Source organism: Pan paniscus, chromosome 5 (assembly GCF_029289425.2).
Source record: "Pan paniscus chromosome 5, NHGRI_mPanPan1-v2.0_pri, whole genome shotgun sequence".
In the NCBI taxonomy this organism is placed as follows: domain Eukaryota; kingdom Metazoa; phylum Chordata; class Mammalia; order Primates; family Hominidae; genus Pan; species Pan paniscus.
In genome coordinates this window covers 162740496-162757983 of record NC_073254.2, presented here as the reverse complement: position 1 = coordinate 162757983, position 17488 = coordinate 162740496, and the positions used below count along the sequence as shown (strand labels likewise).

General features: G+C 40.0%; 1 protein-coding gene across 13 annotated transcripts in view; it reads left to right on the top strand.

The window, feature by feature from the left end:
• The window catches only part of HIVEP2 (HIVEP zinc finger 2), a 194825-nt gene that overhangs the window by 162273 nt on the left and 15064 nt on the right, over positions 1–17488 (top strand). For 5 of the 13 annotated variants that reach the window (XM_063605479.1, XM_063605480.1, XM_063605478.1 and 2 more), the window contains 4 exons: positions 365–459; positions 7776–7820; positions 8843–14416; positions 15432–15586. In XM_063605479.1, coding sequence (XP_063461549.1) covers positions 9230–14416; positions 15432–15586 — 5342 coding nt within the window. In that variant the 5' untranslated portion in view covers positions 365–459; positions 7776–7820; positions 8843–9229. Of the gene's footprint in view, positions 1–364; positions 460–4386; positions 4485–7775; positions 7821–8842; positions 14417–15431; positions 15587–17488 lie in introns of all 13 variants that reach the window. The other 8 variants (XM_063605485.1, XM_063605486.1, XM_063605489.1 and 5 more) reach the window with 2 other exon arrangements.

The window sequence follows — 17488 nt, the reverse complement described above, 5'->3', positions numbered from 1 at the left end:
TCCTGCGAGGTTTAGTTGCTGATACACCCAAAGAAGTTCTGTAGAAATCTCAGCTTTGTGGCAGAACCGTATCATGGACTACAATGACACAATTTCTAGTGCTGGTACTTGAAGTTTTAACTCTAGCATTTCACTGTTACAGGGAATTCCCTTTAAATACAAGTATTTATCCAAAAGATTTAAACTATGTTAAAAGAAAGGAAATTCTTTCCTGGGGGCAAAAAAAAAAAAGCTTCTTGAGAGATCCAGTTCCAAATTTTCTTTCCTAAAGGAAGGCAGGTTCTGTGAGTGAAGAAGAATGAGCGTGCTTACTAAATTCATTACAGATGTCATCATCTTTTAAATCTTCTTATTCATCTTTTAGATTCCCAGAAGTTGTGCATGAGTTCCTGTGAGGAGAGTTGGCATCTTGGAAATCAAAGACGGTTGTGATGCAGTTTTTTGATATGAGGATAACAGGTTAATAACTAAAATTTATTTATTCTTACTCTCTTGTTACATTAAACTTGAAAAGCTGTTTTGGCCTACTATGGACTCATATATAAACTGGAGGGAGGAAACAATATATTTTCCATCTAGAGAGAAAAGTGTTGTTTTGTTGTATTTTGTTTTTCATAGTAGACTAGTCTTTTTTTTTTTTTTTTTTTTTTGAGACGGAGTCTTGCTCTGTCGCTAGGCTGGAGTGCAGTGGCACAATCTTGGCTCACTGCAACCTCTGCCTCCCAAGTTCAAGTGATTCTTCTGCCTCAGCCTCCCAAGTAGCTGGGACTACAGGCACCTGCCACCACGCCCGGCTAATTTTTGTATTTTTAGTAGAGACAGGGTTTCACCATGTTGGCCAGGATGGTCTCGATCTCTTGACTTCGGCCTCCCAAAGTGCTGGGATTACAGGCGTGAGCCACTGCACCCAGCCCACCAGTCTTAATTATAATTAATTATCATTGTTATAATTAAAATAGCATTATTCGACAGAATTTATTTCTGACAAAGTTTATTTTCATGTTAGACTCTACTTAGTGAATCCTAATAACTTTTGCTGTATAATGAGAAAACATCTCAGTAGAAAAGTGAAATCACAATTTAAAAAATTATTTTAAAAGGTATGACAAAATATTAAAAGCAGCATGCTGTAGCCAAAATAAGTCATAAATATCTTGACTAAATAGGCAAACTCTACAAATATATGCAATGATGCCTGCATTGCAGCCCATGTGAAAAAATATGATTGTTTCTCATTAGGCTTTAAATATCAAATTAGATTTTAATTACATCAAATTAGAGGATGGTCATCACAGTATTTTTACTTTTCTCCAAAAGTTTTCTGAATTGCTTGGCAGGATTGTATATAATAGAGTTTTCTCCATATAGACAACTTGCTCATTTTGGAGAGAACTGAGGTTGTTATGGGAATTTTTACTAAAAGAAGCCTTTATAATGAATTTGGCTCTCAGGAAGCCACCTTTTTAAAAATCATCCTGTGGAAATAAGTCTTTATTCAGCTGGACTCTGGCACTCATCACGCCTTCTTTCTTGGTAATTCCTTTTTCCCCTCATCCCATACTCTCTGAGCATATATGCTCTGAGCGGTGGTTGGGCAATGAGTGTCTAAGTGACTCGTGGGATCAATGTTACAACTACAATGCCCTGAGATGTTCATGTATTTTTTAAAGATTTTACAATTGATCTGTGGCACTTTAATAACAAATACAATGGTGTCCCTTCTAAAATGTCATTCACTAATTATTACCATAAGACACGTATTTTGTTTACAAGTGTCATACCACAAATCCTCAACAAAAGATGAAATGTTTAGAAGTGTCTTACCACCAAATCCTCAAGAAAAGACCAAGTGACCATTTACATTTTTAAAAATGTTTTATTATTAAAATGTTGGAAGTGGAGAAGCCGTGTTTGCTGCCAGTCATTGTATACCGTCATTATTTAGGATGTCATTATTTAATGCTCACTTGACTTTTGCCATCACTCAAGTAATGATTAATTTCCTGAGGTAAGGTTTTTTTCTGAGATAATGTTTTCCTAAGCAAAAGATCCCAGATTGACAACCCTGGGTACTGTAGGTCTTTATTCCTCTGCAGAGTAAGCCTGTCTTCCTGCCAATCCCACCCAGCCGTTATCCTGAAGAGACCTCTGAGGAGGTCCATCTAGGAGGCTGTTTATGTGTCTTTCCTTTGGGACCCTGTCTGGGGAAATTATTTAACTGGGTGCCAAACTTATTTGAGTGGGACTCTGAAGAGTGGCCAAAGGAGAGGGCACACTTCTAGAAGAATGCCTGCTCTTCCCTGTAATATCATTTTCTTTCGCTTCAGTTCCTTTAGTTCCATTACCACTGAAATAGCCATGCAGAGGTAATCTCTTTTTTAACATGATCCCCCTCTGAAAAGTGTGATGAGCCTGCCAGACAATGTCTGTCTTTACTGACTAGAGGACTCCTGTGGGCTGTAGCAGCATCCACAGGAAACCCAAAGTCATATCTCCTGAGTTTTATTCTCCAGTAAATTATCTTACTCCTTTCATAGCACTTAAAACCCACTAGAGAAAATTTTAACTGTGAATGCAAAACTGTATTTGGAATTCCGCTCCTTTGTTGGCAGTGGGTGCCAAAAATGACTTTGTGTGGGTTTGGTTACCATAAAAGGAAATCTCAGTGAATAAAGTGACGACTCGCTGTTTTCATATGAGAATTACTCTCATACTGCATTTTTTGATGTATCAATTGATTAGGAAACCTGGTATATATTTTAATGGAATATTAGAGAATCTGAAAAATGAATTGACTCTACACAGTCATAGAGAAATGCTGTAGCTATAATTAACCATATTACTATAGATCTTTATAGTTCTAAGTGGATCTCTGTTGAAGAAATTAAACTAAAATTGCAGGTAGATACAATGGTACATTTAATGACTTGTAATAATGTTATGAAGTCCAAAGAAAGTATTTTCCTAGACTTAATGATTCATTTAATGTAGATTTCCTTATCTAACATACTTTTAAAAATGTTTTGTTATCTATAAGCATTTTAATACATTTTAGTAATAAAATGTAAGCTCAAGAATTTATGCCATTTGGAAGAGTTAGGTTGCTTAGTAAAAGTGTCACCTAACAAAACAAGACAAATGCCATTATCTAACCTTGAAAACCCAATTGTTTTTAAAGTGAATTTATTTTCCTCAGTATAACATGAGTGGAGTAGCAGAGAAACTTTCAAACCCTCCCAAATCCTGCTTGTTTTTAAAGAGAAAGTCATGCCATGTTCAGTAATAGATTATGATGCACACAATTTCCATTGCAGAATCTTTTCAGTTTCCAGGATAAAGCAGCTGTAGAAAAGTGACAAATACAAATAGTCCATATTTTTAATGGTTCATAAATATGATCAATAAATTCTAAAAGAAGCCATCGCTCACTTTCTCTCCCACCTACCTTTCTCTATATGTCTCAGAAACTCCAAGAAGAGACGTGATTTTATGGATAGCAGTTAGTCAAAGGCTCCCCAAGGATAGTGTTGGAGAGAAAAAGACATCCTCAAACATGTTTCAAATCAAATGTGAAAGGTTCATGTGAAGTAAGCATGATTTCTAGTTCCCTAGTAAGCCTTTCACTGAAGTGAAAAACTAGACATTGTGGATCAGAGGAGGGGTCCCTGTAGTGCTGGGACCTCCAGCTTAGGCACAAAGATGGAAGCTCTTCCCGCACAACCCAGGAGAGAAAGCATGGCGTGGGATATCACCTAGCTTCCTGGTAAAATGGTGGGGCATCTCGGGTAGGCTTGTCTTCGAAATTTAAAAGGAAGAGATTTTCTTGACAGAAGCTATTTGCATAATTGAGTTAATGTTTTGAATCTTAAAAACTTTCTGGATAATAAATGCTGTTGGAATATAGAAAGATCCTATGTTAAACTTAGCAAAATTATTTTTTAAAATAAAGTGATAGATAAGACTTTTTTTCTGATTATCCTCCTTCTCCTAAAAATTAAACAATTAACTTAATGGTCTAGACATGTTTTGTTCTGACCATGAGGTATCTGGTTTTGAATTTTGTGTAAGTCACTTTTGTTCAACTTCTGGTGTATTCTCTGGTAGCAAAATATTATTTCTGAATTTTATTTGATGCATCTACTATATGATATGCCCTTAGTGTATAAGAATGGCTTTATTATTTTATACCATAAAAATTAAATGTCTGATTTATAAAGGTATTACCTCATTGCTAAGTGAAAACATTATATTTTATTGAATAACTTATGAAATAAATTATTCCAACCCTGTTTTTTATAAAATTGTATGTACTTATTACTTGAAGTTTATGCTGTTTTTTGTTTTGTTTGTTTGTTTGTTTTGAGATAGTCTCACTCTTTTCCCCAGGCTGGAGTGCAGTGCTGCAATCATAGCTCACTGCAGCCTCGACCTGCTGGGCTCAGGTGATTCTCCCACCTCAGCCTCCTGAGCAGCTGAGACTACAGGTACACGCCACCATACCCAGCTAATTTTTGTATTTTTTGTAGAGACGGTGTTTTGCCATGTTGCCCGGGCTGGTCTCGAACTCCTGAGCTCAAGCGATCCACCTGCCTCCACCTCTCAAAGTGCTAGGATTACAGGCATGAGCCACCATGCCCAGCCCCTGAAGTTTATGTTTTGAGCAAAATTATATATTCTGTGTCAACCAAAAGATGGAAAATGATACATACCTGATTTTCACTTGTAAGGCTCTTATTTTCCTTAAAACTAATGGTTTCCAAGCTGGGCACAGTGGCTTAGGAGCTACTTGGGAAGCAGGGCCCAGAGGATCCCTTGAGCCCATGAGTTTGAGTCCAGCCTGGACAAGAAAGTGAGACCCCCTCCTCTAAAAATAAAAGTAATGATTTTCAAAGAACAAAAGAAAACAGTCTGTCATGAGACTTTATTATGGTCTTACAAGAAGCTGTTCTCATTAATACTTAATATACATATTTTGAACATTATTTAAATTATGGATTTTTTTATTTCTAGGAAATGGCATTTTGGGGCCATTTTTTGTACTACAAACATGCAGAGCTCATTTATATTCTCTCAGAACCATTAAAAGTTGAGACATTTCATATATTAAAGTTAAGTGGAAATATTTAGATGAAGATATTATTGAAGATGTATTATTTTAAGTTGTAATAAAACTTAATGGAGAGTGGTGGTGAGTCCTCCCAGACTTAGAAGTCACCAAATTTAGATCTGAATTTTGATTCTGAAACCCAACCTCTCTAAGAATCATTCTCAACTGTAAAATAGGTGTAATAATACCCTTAGCATAGAGGTATAATGAAGATAAAATAAGACAATGTATATGAAACTCTTTAACAGTATGTATCAGCCCATGGTAAATATATAGTAAATGACAGTCATTATCATTGTTATAATTAACAATGAAACTGCATACATAGATCAATACCATGATAAAATATTAAATCTGAAAAATAACTTAGAAATTATTCACTTCAAGCTCTGAGTCCTAATTGAGGATTCATACATGCTTGTCTTGAATTGAAAATGTAGTATACTTCCATTTTAGAGGGTATTTATTTACCTCTACAAGTCTGGCAGAGGTTGTGTCTACATGAACCTTAAATATTTAGTTAATTAAACCCAGTCAGCTAATTTAGATTCAACATTGTGTCTTCTTCTTGTTAGCTTGGTTCCTGGAATTGACACAAGGAAATTTGCATTGGAATATTATGAGACTATCATTTGTGTTTCAGTTTTTGCCTCATTCCTGCAGAGGGATGCTAAAGAAAATTATCGCACAGCAAAAAATTAAATCCAATAGCAAAACTTCTTAGCAAACTGAGATTAATATCTTTGTTTAGTATTTTGACTGCTGCTTTACAAATCTCTTAGGCTTCATGGCCATTAACAGAAGGAATCTTTGAGTACAGATGTCTTACTACAAATATCTGGGGGCTACTGATTTCTCACCCAAAAGACTTACCGTTCCTGTGGGAATTTCCGGGTGCTTTTCCCCTGTCAAAGTGCAACTTCTGTCATCATCATCATCACAGTCAAATTCGATGTTAGGGAGAAAATTGCCCATGGAAGTAAGACTACTATTTGAGTTTCGCTTTAGGAATCTGCAGTACATCTGCATGGTAGCATTTTAAAAAATTATTAACTAGTGTTTTATTTAAAAAGATAAACATGCTCATGTTAAGAAAAATAAACAAAAATTAAACTTACTGAAAGTCATGAGGTGAAAGGTAAAAATCCTTTCTTTCCTCTTCCTCTGAATCCCAGGTTCCACTTTTTTTTTTTTTTTTTTTTTTTTGAGATGGAGTTTTGCTCTTGTTGCCCAGGCTGGAATGCAATGGCTCGATCTTGGCTCACTGCAACCTCTGCCTCCCGGGTCCAAACAATTCTCCTGCCTCAGCCTCCCAAGTAGCTGGGATTACAGGCATGCACCACCACGCCTGGCTAATTTTTTATATTTTTAGTAGAAACAGGGTTTCTCTATGTTGGTCAGGCTGGTGCCAATGCTGCCTGGCATCCTCACAGGAATTTTCTGTTGATCAACTGTTCCTCTTTTTCACCCATAGGATTAACAATGTGTCTTCGTACTAGGGTGCAATAAGCTTTTCTTGCATTTAATGTTACTATCCCCTGAACAAGTTTCTATATTGGTACTTATAGCTGTACTTTATTTATTTTAAATGCCTCAGTTTTATCATTGAGCCATAATTTATTTAAGCGGTTCTTGTACATATATATTGGTGTGCGCTTGTGCAAGTACACCTGTAAGGATATATTTCCAGCAGTGGAATTTCTAGGTCAATGTGTATGATCTTTTTTATTTTGATAAACGGACACATTGCCTATCAAGGAAACATCTGAGGTTCTATGACAGTAGATACAGTTTATCATTGAAGTTCTCAGAATCCTCTGGGTACCTCATTGAACACTCCCCTAAGGAAGTTGAGTATTCACTTAAAATTGAACGATTACTTAGTCGTCAAGTTTTCCTGAGCCATACGCCATCATCTAGAGGACTCCTTCACTTTGCTATGATGTAAATTTCCTAAAAGGGAAATTTATTCTTTTAAACATAAACATTCAAACCTATCAGAAAAAAAAAAAAACCCACTATTTTCATCCAGGCGAGGTGGCTCACACCTATAATCCTAACGCTTTGGGAGGCCAAGATGGGCAGATTGCTTGAGCCCAGGAGTTTGAGACAAGCCTGGGCAATATGGCAAGAGCTCATCTCTACAACAAAATACAAAAATTAGATGGATGTAGTGGTGCATGCCTTTAGTCCCAGTTACTTGGGAGCCTGAGGTGGGAGGATCGCCTGAGCTCAGAGAGGTCGAGGCTGCAGTGAGCAGTGATTGCACCACTGTACTCCAGCCTGGGCACCAGAGTGAGACTCTATCTCAAAAAAAAACAAAACAAAAAACGCCTGTATCTCAACTTTTAATATCTAGGGAATTAGAACTAGGCTGATTACATTTAAATAACTAAGATGTTTCATATATAATAATCTTATGTCTTAGAAAATATTACTATGATGTTTTTATAATATTTTCTCTGAGTTATTTTTGAGTCACAGTGTCAGTGTAAGGTTTACTCTTCTGGTGTAATGCTTTCTGAAGCAGTTTCTTGCTTTCGTTTTAGGGTACATAGCATTGTGAACCCTTTATATAATGAACTGGAAATTGGAATTTGTATTTGTATATATCAATGGTAAGGTTTAATGGAACAATTTTTCCTAACTGCATTTATTTTGTATCCAGGAAGCGTCAGGACAATCATGCCCATAAGAACTCTAAACTGTTCAGGTAATCATTTCGTTTTTAAACTGTCCTAGAAATATGCTTTGTTTTCTATATTAAGAAGACTTTATAATTGTTTTGTTTAGATGCACCCTTTTATCTTTTCCAAAGTTCTGTGACATCTAATTCTTATAGCCTTGATGTCATTTTACTAATCACTGATTTTAAGCTGTAAAATATAGTTATACTTTATAGTAATATATAATACTTTATGAATTATGTATTTTATAAAACATGTATTTTATATATGTATGCTTATATGTATACTATGTTATGTTTATATTTTATATTAATATGTAACTATATATATGGTTTTTTTTTTGAGATGGAGTCTCGCTCTGTCGCCAGGCTGCAGTGCAGTGACATGATGTCAGCTCACTGCAACCTCTGCCTCCCGGGTTCAAGCAATTCCCCTCCCTTAGCCTCCCGAGTAGCTGGGACTACAGGTGCATGCCACCACACCCAGCTAATTTTTGTATTTTTGTAGAGACGGGGTTTCACCATTTTGGCCAGGATGGTTTCAGTCTCTTGACCTCGTGATCCACCTGCCTCAGCCTCCCCAAATGCTGGGATTACAGGCGTGAGCCACCATGCCTGGCCACATATTGTTTGTATTAAGCTATAAAACATATCTCTATATAGAGATATGTAATACACTTTGGCATACAAGTCATAAAACTTGGTTAGGAATAGCTCTATTTTTTTTTAATGGGGCTTTCTAAAACCTTATACTTTTGTAGATAATATCCATCAAGGATTTTCCTTCAAATGGTTTTCTAAAGTTAAAAAGTATTTAAAAGAGTGACCAAAATTCAAACACGGAAGAGACTTATGTTCATGACTTAATGCTGAGTTTGAAATTAATATATTTTAATTGTGGAATTAATGTAATCTCAATAAAAATAATTCCTTGGAGTAAAAAACATTTCAAATTTATCTAATTTCTGGTTGGTTAGTTAGGTTTTTTTTTTTTTGGTTTCTTATTTGAAACTGTTATGACAATCTCTTTGTATTTTCTTTTTCTTCAGATCATTTTATCTTAGTGAAACTGGCAATTGAACTTTGCTCTAGTTGATGGGCAAAGTTTCTCCTAGACTATTCATCATCCCAATTTCATCCTAGTTGAAAATTTTCAAATGCCATAAGAAATCTTTATAGATTTGCACTTAGCTTTTGGATGGACGTTTCTACAATGGAGAGAACTGTGTTATAGCCCTGGTCCAAGGACATTACTAGCTAATGCCCATCGACTGTGGTGTGCGTGTGGAAGGTTCCAAAGAGAAGGAGCAATCAGCAAGTTTGCAGACACCCTGGAACATGGAAGCAACCAAGCTTTAAGAAGCACAGCTTTGGAGACACTCCATGAGTCTGCACCGCTTTCAGGGGAACTAGCACTTAAGACCTTGTGTAACAAAATGGACACTGGGGACACAGCTCTAGGACAAAAAGCTACCTCAAGGTCTGGAGAAACTGATAAAGCATCAGGTAGATGGAGACAGGAACAATCAGCTGTTATTAAGATGAGCACTTTTGGCAGTCATGAAGGACAGCGGCAATCACAAATAGAGCCTGAGCAAATCGGAAACACAGCATCAGCACAACTGTTTGGTTCTGGGAAACTGGCCTCCCCTAGTGAAGTGGTGCAGCAAGTCGCAGAGAAGCAATATCCACCGCATCGTCCGAGTCCTTACTCATGCCAACACTCACTCTCTTTCCCTCAGCACTCATTGCCACAGGGGGTCATGCACAGCACCAAGCCACATCAGAGCCTCGAAGGTCCTCCGTGGCTTTTCCCTGGCCCTTTGCCATCCGTTGCCTCTGAGGACTTATTTCCTTTTCCTATACATGGCCACAGTGGTGGTTATCCTAGAAAAAAGATTTCAAGTCTGAACCCTGCTTATAGCCAATACTCCCAGAAAAGTATCGAACAGGCAGAAGAGGCTCACAAGAAAGAGCACAAACCCAAAAAGCCTGGCAAGTACATTTGCCCTTACTGCAGCAGAGCGTGTGCCAAACCTAGTGTACTGAAAAAACACATCAGGTCCCATACTGGGGAGCGGCCATATCCATGTATACCTTGTGGTTTCTCTTTCAAGACAAAGAGCAATTTGTACAAGCACAGGAAGTCACATGCCCATGCAATTAAGGCAGGATTAGTACCTTTCACAGAGTCAGCTGTATCTAAATTGGACCTAGAGGCTGGTTTTATTGATGTAGAAGCAGAAATACATTCAGATGGTGAACAGAGTACAGACACAGATGAGGAGAGTTCTTTATTTGCCGAGGCTTCTGACAAAATGAGTCCTGGTCCACCCATCCCACTGGACATTGCCAGCAGAGGCGGCTATCATGGGTCATTGGAAGAATCATTGGGAGGTCCAATGAAGGTGCCGATTTTGATTATCCCTAAAAGTGGGATTCCTCTCCCTAATGAAAGCTCTCAGTATATTGGCCCTGATATGCTACCAAATCCATCTTTAAATACTAAGGCTGATGATTCGCACACAGTCAAACAGAAACTTGCACTAAGACTGTCAGAGAAAAAAGGACAAGATTCTGAGCCATCGCTCAACCTTCTGAGCCCGCACAGTAAAGGAAGCACTGATTCTGGTTACTTTTCTCGCTCAGAAAGTGCTGAGCAGCAAATAAGCCCTCCCAACACAAATGCAAAGTCTTATGAAGAAATCATCTTTGGAAAATACTGTCGGCTTAGTCCAAGAAATGCACTCAGTGTTACAACCACAAGTCAGGAGCGTGCCGCAATGGGTAGGAAGGGCATAATGGAACCATTACCTCACGTTAACACCAGGTTAGATGTCAAGATGTTTGAAGATCCTGTTTCACAGCTGATCCCAAGCAAGGGAGATGTCGACCCCAGTCAAACGAGCATGCTGAAATCCACTAAGTTCAACAGTGAGTCCAGACAACCCCAGATTATTCCATCATCTATCAGGAACGAAGGAAAACTTTATCCAGCAAACTTCCAAGGCAGCAACCCGGTTCTCTTAGAAGCTCCTGTAGACTCTTCACCGCTTATTAGAAGCAACTCAATGCCAACTTCTTCAGCAACTAATCTAACTATTCCTCCTTCTTTGAGAGGAAGTCACTCATTTGATGAAAGGATGACTGGTTCCGACGATGTATTCTATCCAGGGACCGTGGGCATACCCCCTCAGCGCATGCTAAGAAGACAAGCGGCATTTGAACTGCCTTCGGTACAGGAGGGCCACGTGGAAGTCGAGCACCATGGCAGGATGTTGAAGGGTATCAGCAGTTCATCCCTGAAGGAAAAGAAATTGTCTCCTGGGGACAGGGTTGGGTATGACTATGATGTCTGTCGGAAACCCTATAAGAAGTGGGAGGACTCTGAAACACCAAAGCAAAACTACAGGGACATTTCCTGCTTGAGTTCTTTAAAGCATGGTGGAGAATATTTCATGGATCCCGTGGTGCCATTGCAGGGAGTACCAAGCATGTTTGGAACTACCTGTGAAAACAGGAAACGCCGGAAAGAGAAGAGCGTAGGGGATGAAGAGGACACGCCCATGATCTGCAGCAGCATTGTAAGCACTCCCGTGGGCATCATGGCTTCCGATTATGACCCCAAACTGCAGATGCAGGAAGGAGTCAGGAGTGGATTTGCCATGGCTGGACACGAAAACCTTTCTCATGGTCACACGGAACGCTTTGACCCATGTCGGCCCCAACTGCAGCCTGGAAGTCCATCTGTTGTGTCAGAGGAGTCACCTTCAGCCATTGATTCAGACAAGATGTCAGACCTAGGGGGCAGGAAACCTCCTGGAAATGTGATTTCTGTGATTCAGCACACCAACTCACTGAGCCGACCCAATTCATTTGAAAGATCTGAGTCAGCCGAACTTGTGGCTTGCACACAGGATAAAGCCCCTTCCCCTTCAGAGACTTGTGACAGTGAGATTTCAGAAGCCCCAGTGAGTCCTGAGTGGGCTCCACCTGGGGATGGTGCAGAAAGTGGGGGGAAACCCTCTCCATCTCAGCAGGTGCAGCAGCAGTCCTATCACACACAGCCCAGGCTAGTTCGGCAACACAACATCCAGGTTCCTGAGATTCGAGTGACCGAGGAGCCTGATAAACCTGAGAAGGAGAAGGAAGCCCAGAGCAAAGAGCCAGAGAAGCCTGTGGAAGAATTTCAGTGGCCCCAGAGAAGTGAGACCCTTTCCCAGCTCCCCGCGGAGAAGTTGCCACCCAAAAAGAAGCGTCTGCGACTTGCAGATATGGAGCACTCCTCAGGGGAGTCCAGCTTTGAATCCACAGGCACAGGCCTCTCCCGCAGCCCCAGCCAAGAAAGCAACTTGTCCCACAGCTCCAGTTTCTCCATGTCTTTTGAAAGAGAAGAAACCAGTAAGCTTTCTGCACTTCCTAAGCAGGATGAGTTTGGGAAGCATTCAGAGTTTCTGACTGTCCCTGCTGGTTCATACTCATTGTCTGTCCCAGGCCATCACCACCAGAAAGAGATGCGACGCTGCTCATCAGAGCAGATGCCTTGTCCTCACCCAGCGGAAGTCCCAGAAGTTCGGAGCAAATCATTTGATTATGGGAATCTGTCCCATGCTCCTGTGTCGGGAGCAGCAGCCTCCACGGTATCACCGTCCAGGGAGAGGAAGAAATGCTTTCTGGTGCGGCAAGCTTCCTTCAGTGGCTCCCCAGAAATCTCCCAGGGCGAGGTTGGCATGGATCAGAGCGTGAAGCAAGAGCAGCTGGAGCACCTGCATGCTGGCCTCCGGTCCGGGTGGCACCATGGCCCGCCTGCTGTGCTGCCTCCTCTTCAGCAAGAGGACCCAGGGAAGCAGGTGGCGGGTCCTTGTCCCCCGCTGAGCTCGGGGCCACTGCACCTGGCCCAGCCACAGATCATGCACATGGACAGTCAGGAATCTTTGAGAAATCCCTTGATCCAACCAACATCCTATATGACAAGCAAGCACTTACCTGAACAGCCACACTTATTTCCACATCAAGAGACAATTCCATTTTCTCCAATCCAGAATGCCTTGTTTCAGTTTCAGTATCCTACAGTTTGTATGGTTCATTTACCAGCTCAGCAGCCTCCCTGGTGGCAGGCACATTTCCCACATCCCTTTGCTCAGCACCCTCAGAAGAGCTATGGCAAGCCCTCTTTTCAGACAGAAATCCATACGAGCTATCCCTTAGAGCATGTGGCAGAGCACACTGGAAAGAAACCTGCTGAGTACGCACACACGAAAGAGCAGACCTACCCATGTTATTCAGGAGCATCAGGGCTACACCCAAAGAACCTTCTTCCAAAGTTTCCATCAGACCAGAGCAGTAAGTCAACTGAAACGCCCTCTGAGCAGGTTCTTCAAGAAGATTTTGCCTCGGCAAATGCTGGGCCTTTGCAGTCCCTCCCAGGAACAGTGGTTCCTGTTCGGATCCAGACGCACGTACCATCCTATGGAAGTGTCATGTACACAAGCATTTCTCAGATACTTGGGCAGAATAGCCCTGCCATTGTCATATGCAAAGTCGATGAGAATATGACCCAAAGGACACTGGTCACCAACGCAGCCATGCAAGGGATAGGATTCAACATTGCCCAGGTGCTGGGGCAGCATGCGGGCTTGGAGAAGTACCCCATTTGGAAAGCACCTCAGACTTTGCCCCTCGGCTTAGAATCCTCCATCCCCTTGTGTTTACCTTCCACCTCTGACAGCGTGGCCACCCTGGGAGGTAGCAAGCGAATGCTTTCTCCAGCCAGTAGCTTGGAGCTCTTCATGGAAACCAAGCAGCAGAAAAGGGTCAAAGAAGAAAAGATGTACGGACAGATTGTGGAGGAGCTTAGTGCTGTGGAGCTGACCAACTCAGACATCAAAAAGGACCTCTCCCGCCCCCAGAAACCCCAGCTGGTTCGACAAGGATGTGCTTCTGAGCCAAAAGATGGCTTGCAGTCAGGGTCATCTTCCTTCTCCTCGCTGTCGCCCTCCTCATCTCAAGACTATCCTTCTGTTAGCCCGTCTTCCAGGGAGCCATTCCCGCCCAGCAAGGAGATGCTTTCCGGTTCCCGGGCACCACTTCCGGGGCAGAAGTCCAGTGGGCCTTCTGAAAGCAAAGAATCTTCAGATGAATTAGATATCGATGAGACGGCATCGGACATGAGCATGAGCCCACAGAGTTCTTCATTACCAGCAGGAGATGGTCAGCTGGAAGAGGAAGGGAAGGGCCACAAGCGGCCTGTTGGCATGCTGGTCCGCATGGCCTCTGCCCCCAGCGGGAACGTGGCAGACTCAACTCTTCTTCTCACGGACATGGCAGATTTCCAGCAGATTCTTCAGTTCCCCAGTCTGCGGACAACAACTACTGTGAGTTGGTGCTTCTTGAATTATACAAAACCCAATTATGTGCAACAGGCCACCTTCAAATCCTCGGTTTATGCTTCATGGTGCATTAGTTCCTGTAATCCAAACCCATCAGGATTGAACACCAAGACCACGCTGGCTCTTCTGAGGTCCAAGCAAAAAATCACTGCAGAAATTTATACTCTGGCTGCTATGCATAGGCCTGGAACCGGCAAGCTTACATCATCAAGTGCTTGGAAGCAGTTTACTCAGGTAACAAATACTGTTTTAGGAAGAACTTTGTATTGTGGATTTGATTGCTGAGCAAACTACATAGTGAAGGATATAAGGCCTAAAAAAAAAAAAAAATACAAGTAAAATGAAGGTCAGAGTGGGGGCGTTTTCAGAAAGTCTGGCCTTAGGAGTGGAAGAAGCCACTGACTGCACTTGGTTCTGAGGTCTCAGGCATGGTCCATTTTCAGAAGAAAAAGCCTACATTTATGCTTTTAAAATTTAAAAATTTGGGTGCCATGAAATCCTACCACTGGGATTAATTCCCATGGGTTATTTTCCTTCTGACCTTTGTGAGTGACCTAGCAGGTCTAATTTTCTCTGGATGTGAGGAATTCAGGGAATTGTGAAGTGGGCCATAGAGCAGGGAGTGGAGGCTGAAAGGAAAGACGAAGAAGGAGGACCGAGCTTTGCAAATGCTGCAGGGCTTACTCTCATTGACGAGACATCTGTCTCCTTCAAAACTTATTTTTCCAAGTTGCTGGCTGGTTTATTCCTACAAGAACCATCAATGCCTTCCATGTAAAATTATAAAAATATTAAGGGGAATTTTGAAATTTCTGCTAAATTAATAAGGAGGCAAATAGAGGATTTAAAAATATGTTTTCACTTTTATCAGTTACCATTTTCCCTCAATAATTTTTGAGACTACTTCCTTAATTAATATAGATTGTTTTCATTGCTACTTCAAAACATAGAATGTGTCTTTTAAGTATTAGCATTGCACAGAGTGCTGAGTGTATATGTGTATCTATATATTTTTATATATAATATATGTACTTATTATATATAGCTGTAACAGAATGTTGAATTTATTCAGTGGAAACTGTCATTCTTATCTGATTTTATCCCTAGTGGCCCTTATTTTATATAACTAGTTCCTGGCCTTTTAGTACAGAATTTAGGCTCATTTTCAGAGATTATGGAAGAGTGGGACATAGGGGCTCCTGTGTCTTGGAGAAAGCATGTGAAATGATTCTCTCTTCTTGTCTTACAGATGAAACCTGATGCGTCCTTTTTATTTGGCAGCAAACTAGAAAGGAAACTAGTGGGAAATATCTTAAAGGAAAGAGGGAAAGGAGATATTCATGGAGATAAAGATATTGGATCCAAACAAACTGAGCCAATCCGAATTAAAATATTTGAAGGAGGGTAAGGAAACAAAGTGCAAATGTAAAATGTGCAGTTATAGGTCAGAGTAAATGGTCCAGAATGTCTGCATGGAAAAGGTACTGTCTAATCTGGTTGGAAGCTGAAAATAAATTCCTTTTCTATTCACAGTTCTGAACTCTGGCTGGTAATAGATCATAAGTTCATGCCCTTGCTTTTGGGATTTGCTTTGCAAGAAAATGTCCCTAATGGATATCATTCAAGCCTCTTCCTTAAATTTTCACCCCTCTAATTTATTATGAAATCTACTAAATTGGTGGACACTTGATGTCATCTAAGTTTGTTCATTCTTTGATTATTTTATAGGTATTTGTTTTATTGACAGACATATTTTTATTCTATGCTTACAAAAATCAGATCATGCACAATCATGTATAATCTTCAGAACTAGTTAATTTGTTTGTTTGTTTTTCTTATTATCTAAACTAGAGGCTTTAATGGGATTTCACCAGTTCCATCAATATCCTTTTCTGTCCCAGGATCCAAGTCAGGGTACCACATTGCACTCAGTTGTCTTGCCTTCTCAGTCTTCTCTGGTGTATGACACTTTCTCTGTATTTAGGAATTTCTTTTCAAATCTTGAGTCCTGAGTCATAGAAACTCAAGTAATAAGGTTCAAAGACTTTGTTATTTGTATAGTTAAGAAAAATTACACATATGTAATGTCTTGTTTTAGATTTTGATAGAAATGTATCTTTCATCCAGTCACATAGAAGGAAAAGCCTACACTTATGCTTTTAAAATTTAAAATTTTTGAAGCGTGCTAAACACATTTTGGAGATTATGATGTAATTAGCCTTATCTCTACAACAAATCTATTATTTACATATCTTCATGGGCATGACTTTATTCCAATTATATTTGGAGGAAATAATGTTACTTGTTTGACTATAAAATGTGGAATGTTCAGTGAGATGAAATATCCATTTCTCACCTAGCATTACCGGTTTGGAGATGGATTATTCTATTTGGTTCTCCCTTAGGTTTTGCCCTCTTTGGATATCTAGCATTTTCACCACTAAAACCACAATTGTATGTAGTCATGAAGCTTGTCTTGATATTTTTTTGACATCCCCCATCTTTTAACACAAACGAGAGAAATATAGATTTTATCTCTCCTCAGAGACTGAGAGGTCCCTGTGACTGAATCAACCCTCTCACATTCAGCAGCCTTCATAGCAGTGTACTTGCACCAATAGATTAGCGAGAACTCCACAATTACTGTATGCTTTGGGGAGCCCATCTCCACTAACGAAGGACACAAGTGAAAAAGCGTATGTGAACATTTTATTGCTGTGTTTTGGTGATCCAAAAGGATTGTGCCCATATTTCATTTCCTCCTCCTTTAATTGCCCCGTTTTATGGGTTGTGTCCCATTACTTCTTAATCTGTGGCCCAATTTCTGCCCAGTGGTGACCAAGTGTTTTTTCCAAACCTTGTGTTACCTCCTCTTATTTTGGCAATTGCAAAGTGATAGCTAAAAAAATAAAAAGTATTACTGACCAAAATTGTAAGTGTATATTGTCTAACTGATAGGTTTAATAATAAATTCAATAATTTAGTTAAACACAGCTTTGAATATTTTTCAAAATCCATCAATTACCTTATCAAGTAGATTCATGGGCCTGTAGAACTGTTGTATGATATTTTATTTATACCAGTTTCTCTAATACATCATTATATTTTATACAGAATTTTACTGTATTTTCATTCTGGAAGCAAGTTAATCAGCTAAGACATTGAAAATAAAATTATACTGCTTGATGATAAAATGCATTTCCCATCACTATGATGGCAGGCTATAGTAAGCTTGAAGTATCCTTCCTTGAAGAAAATTAGCTTTGTACAAAAGTATTTGTTTTAGTCTATATGTCTTAAGCAATT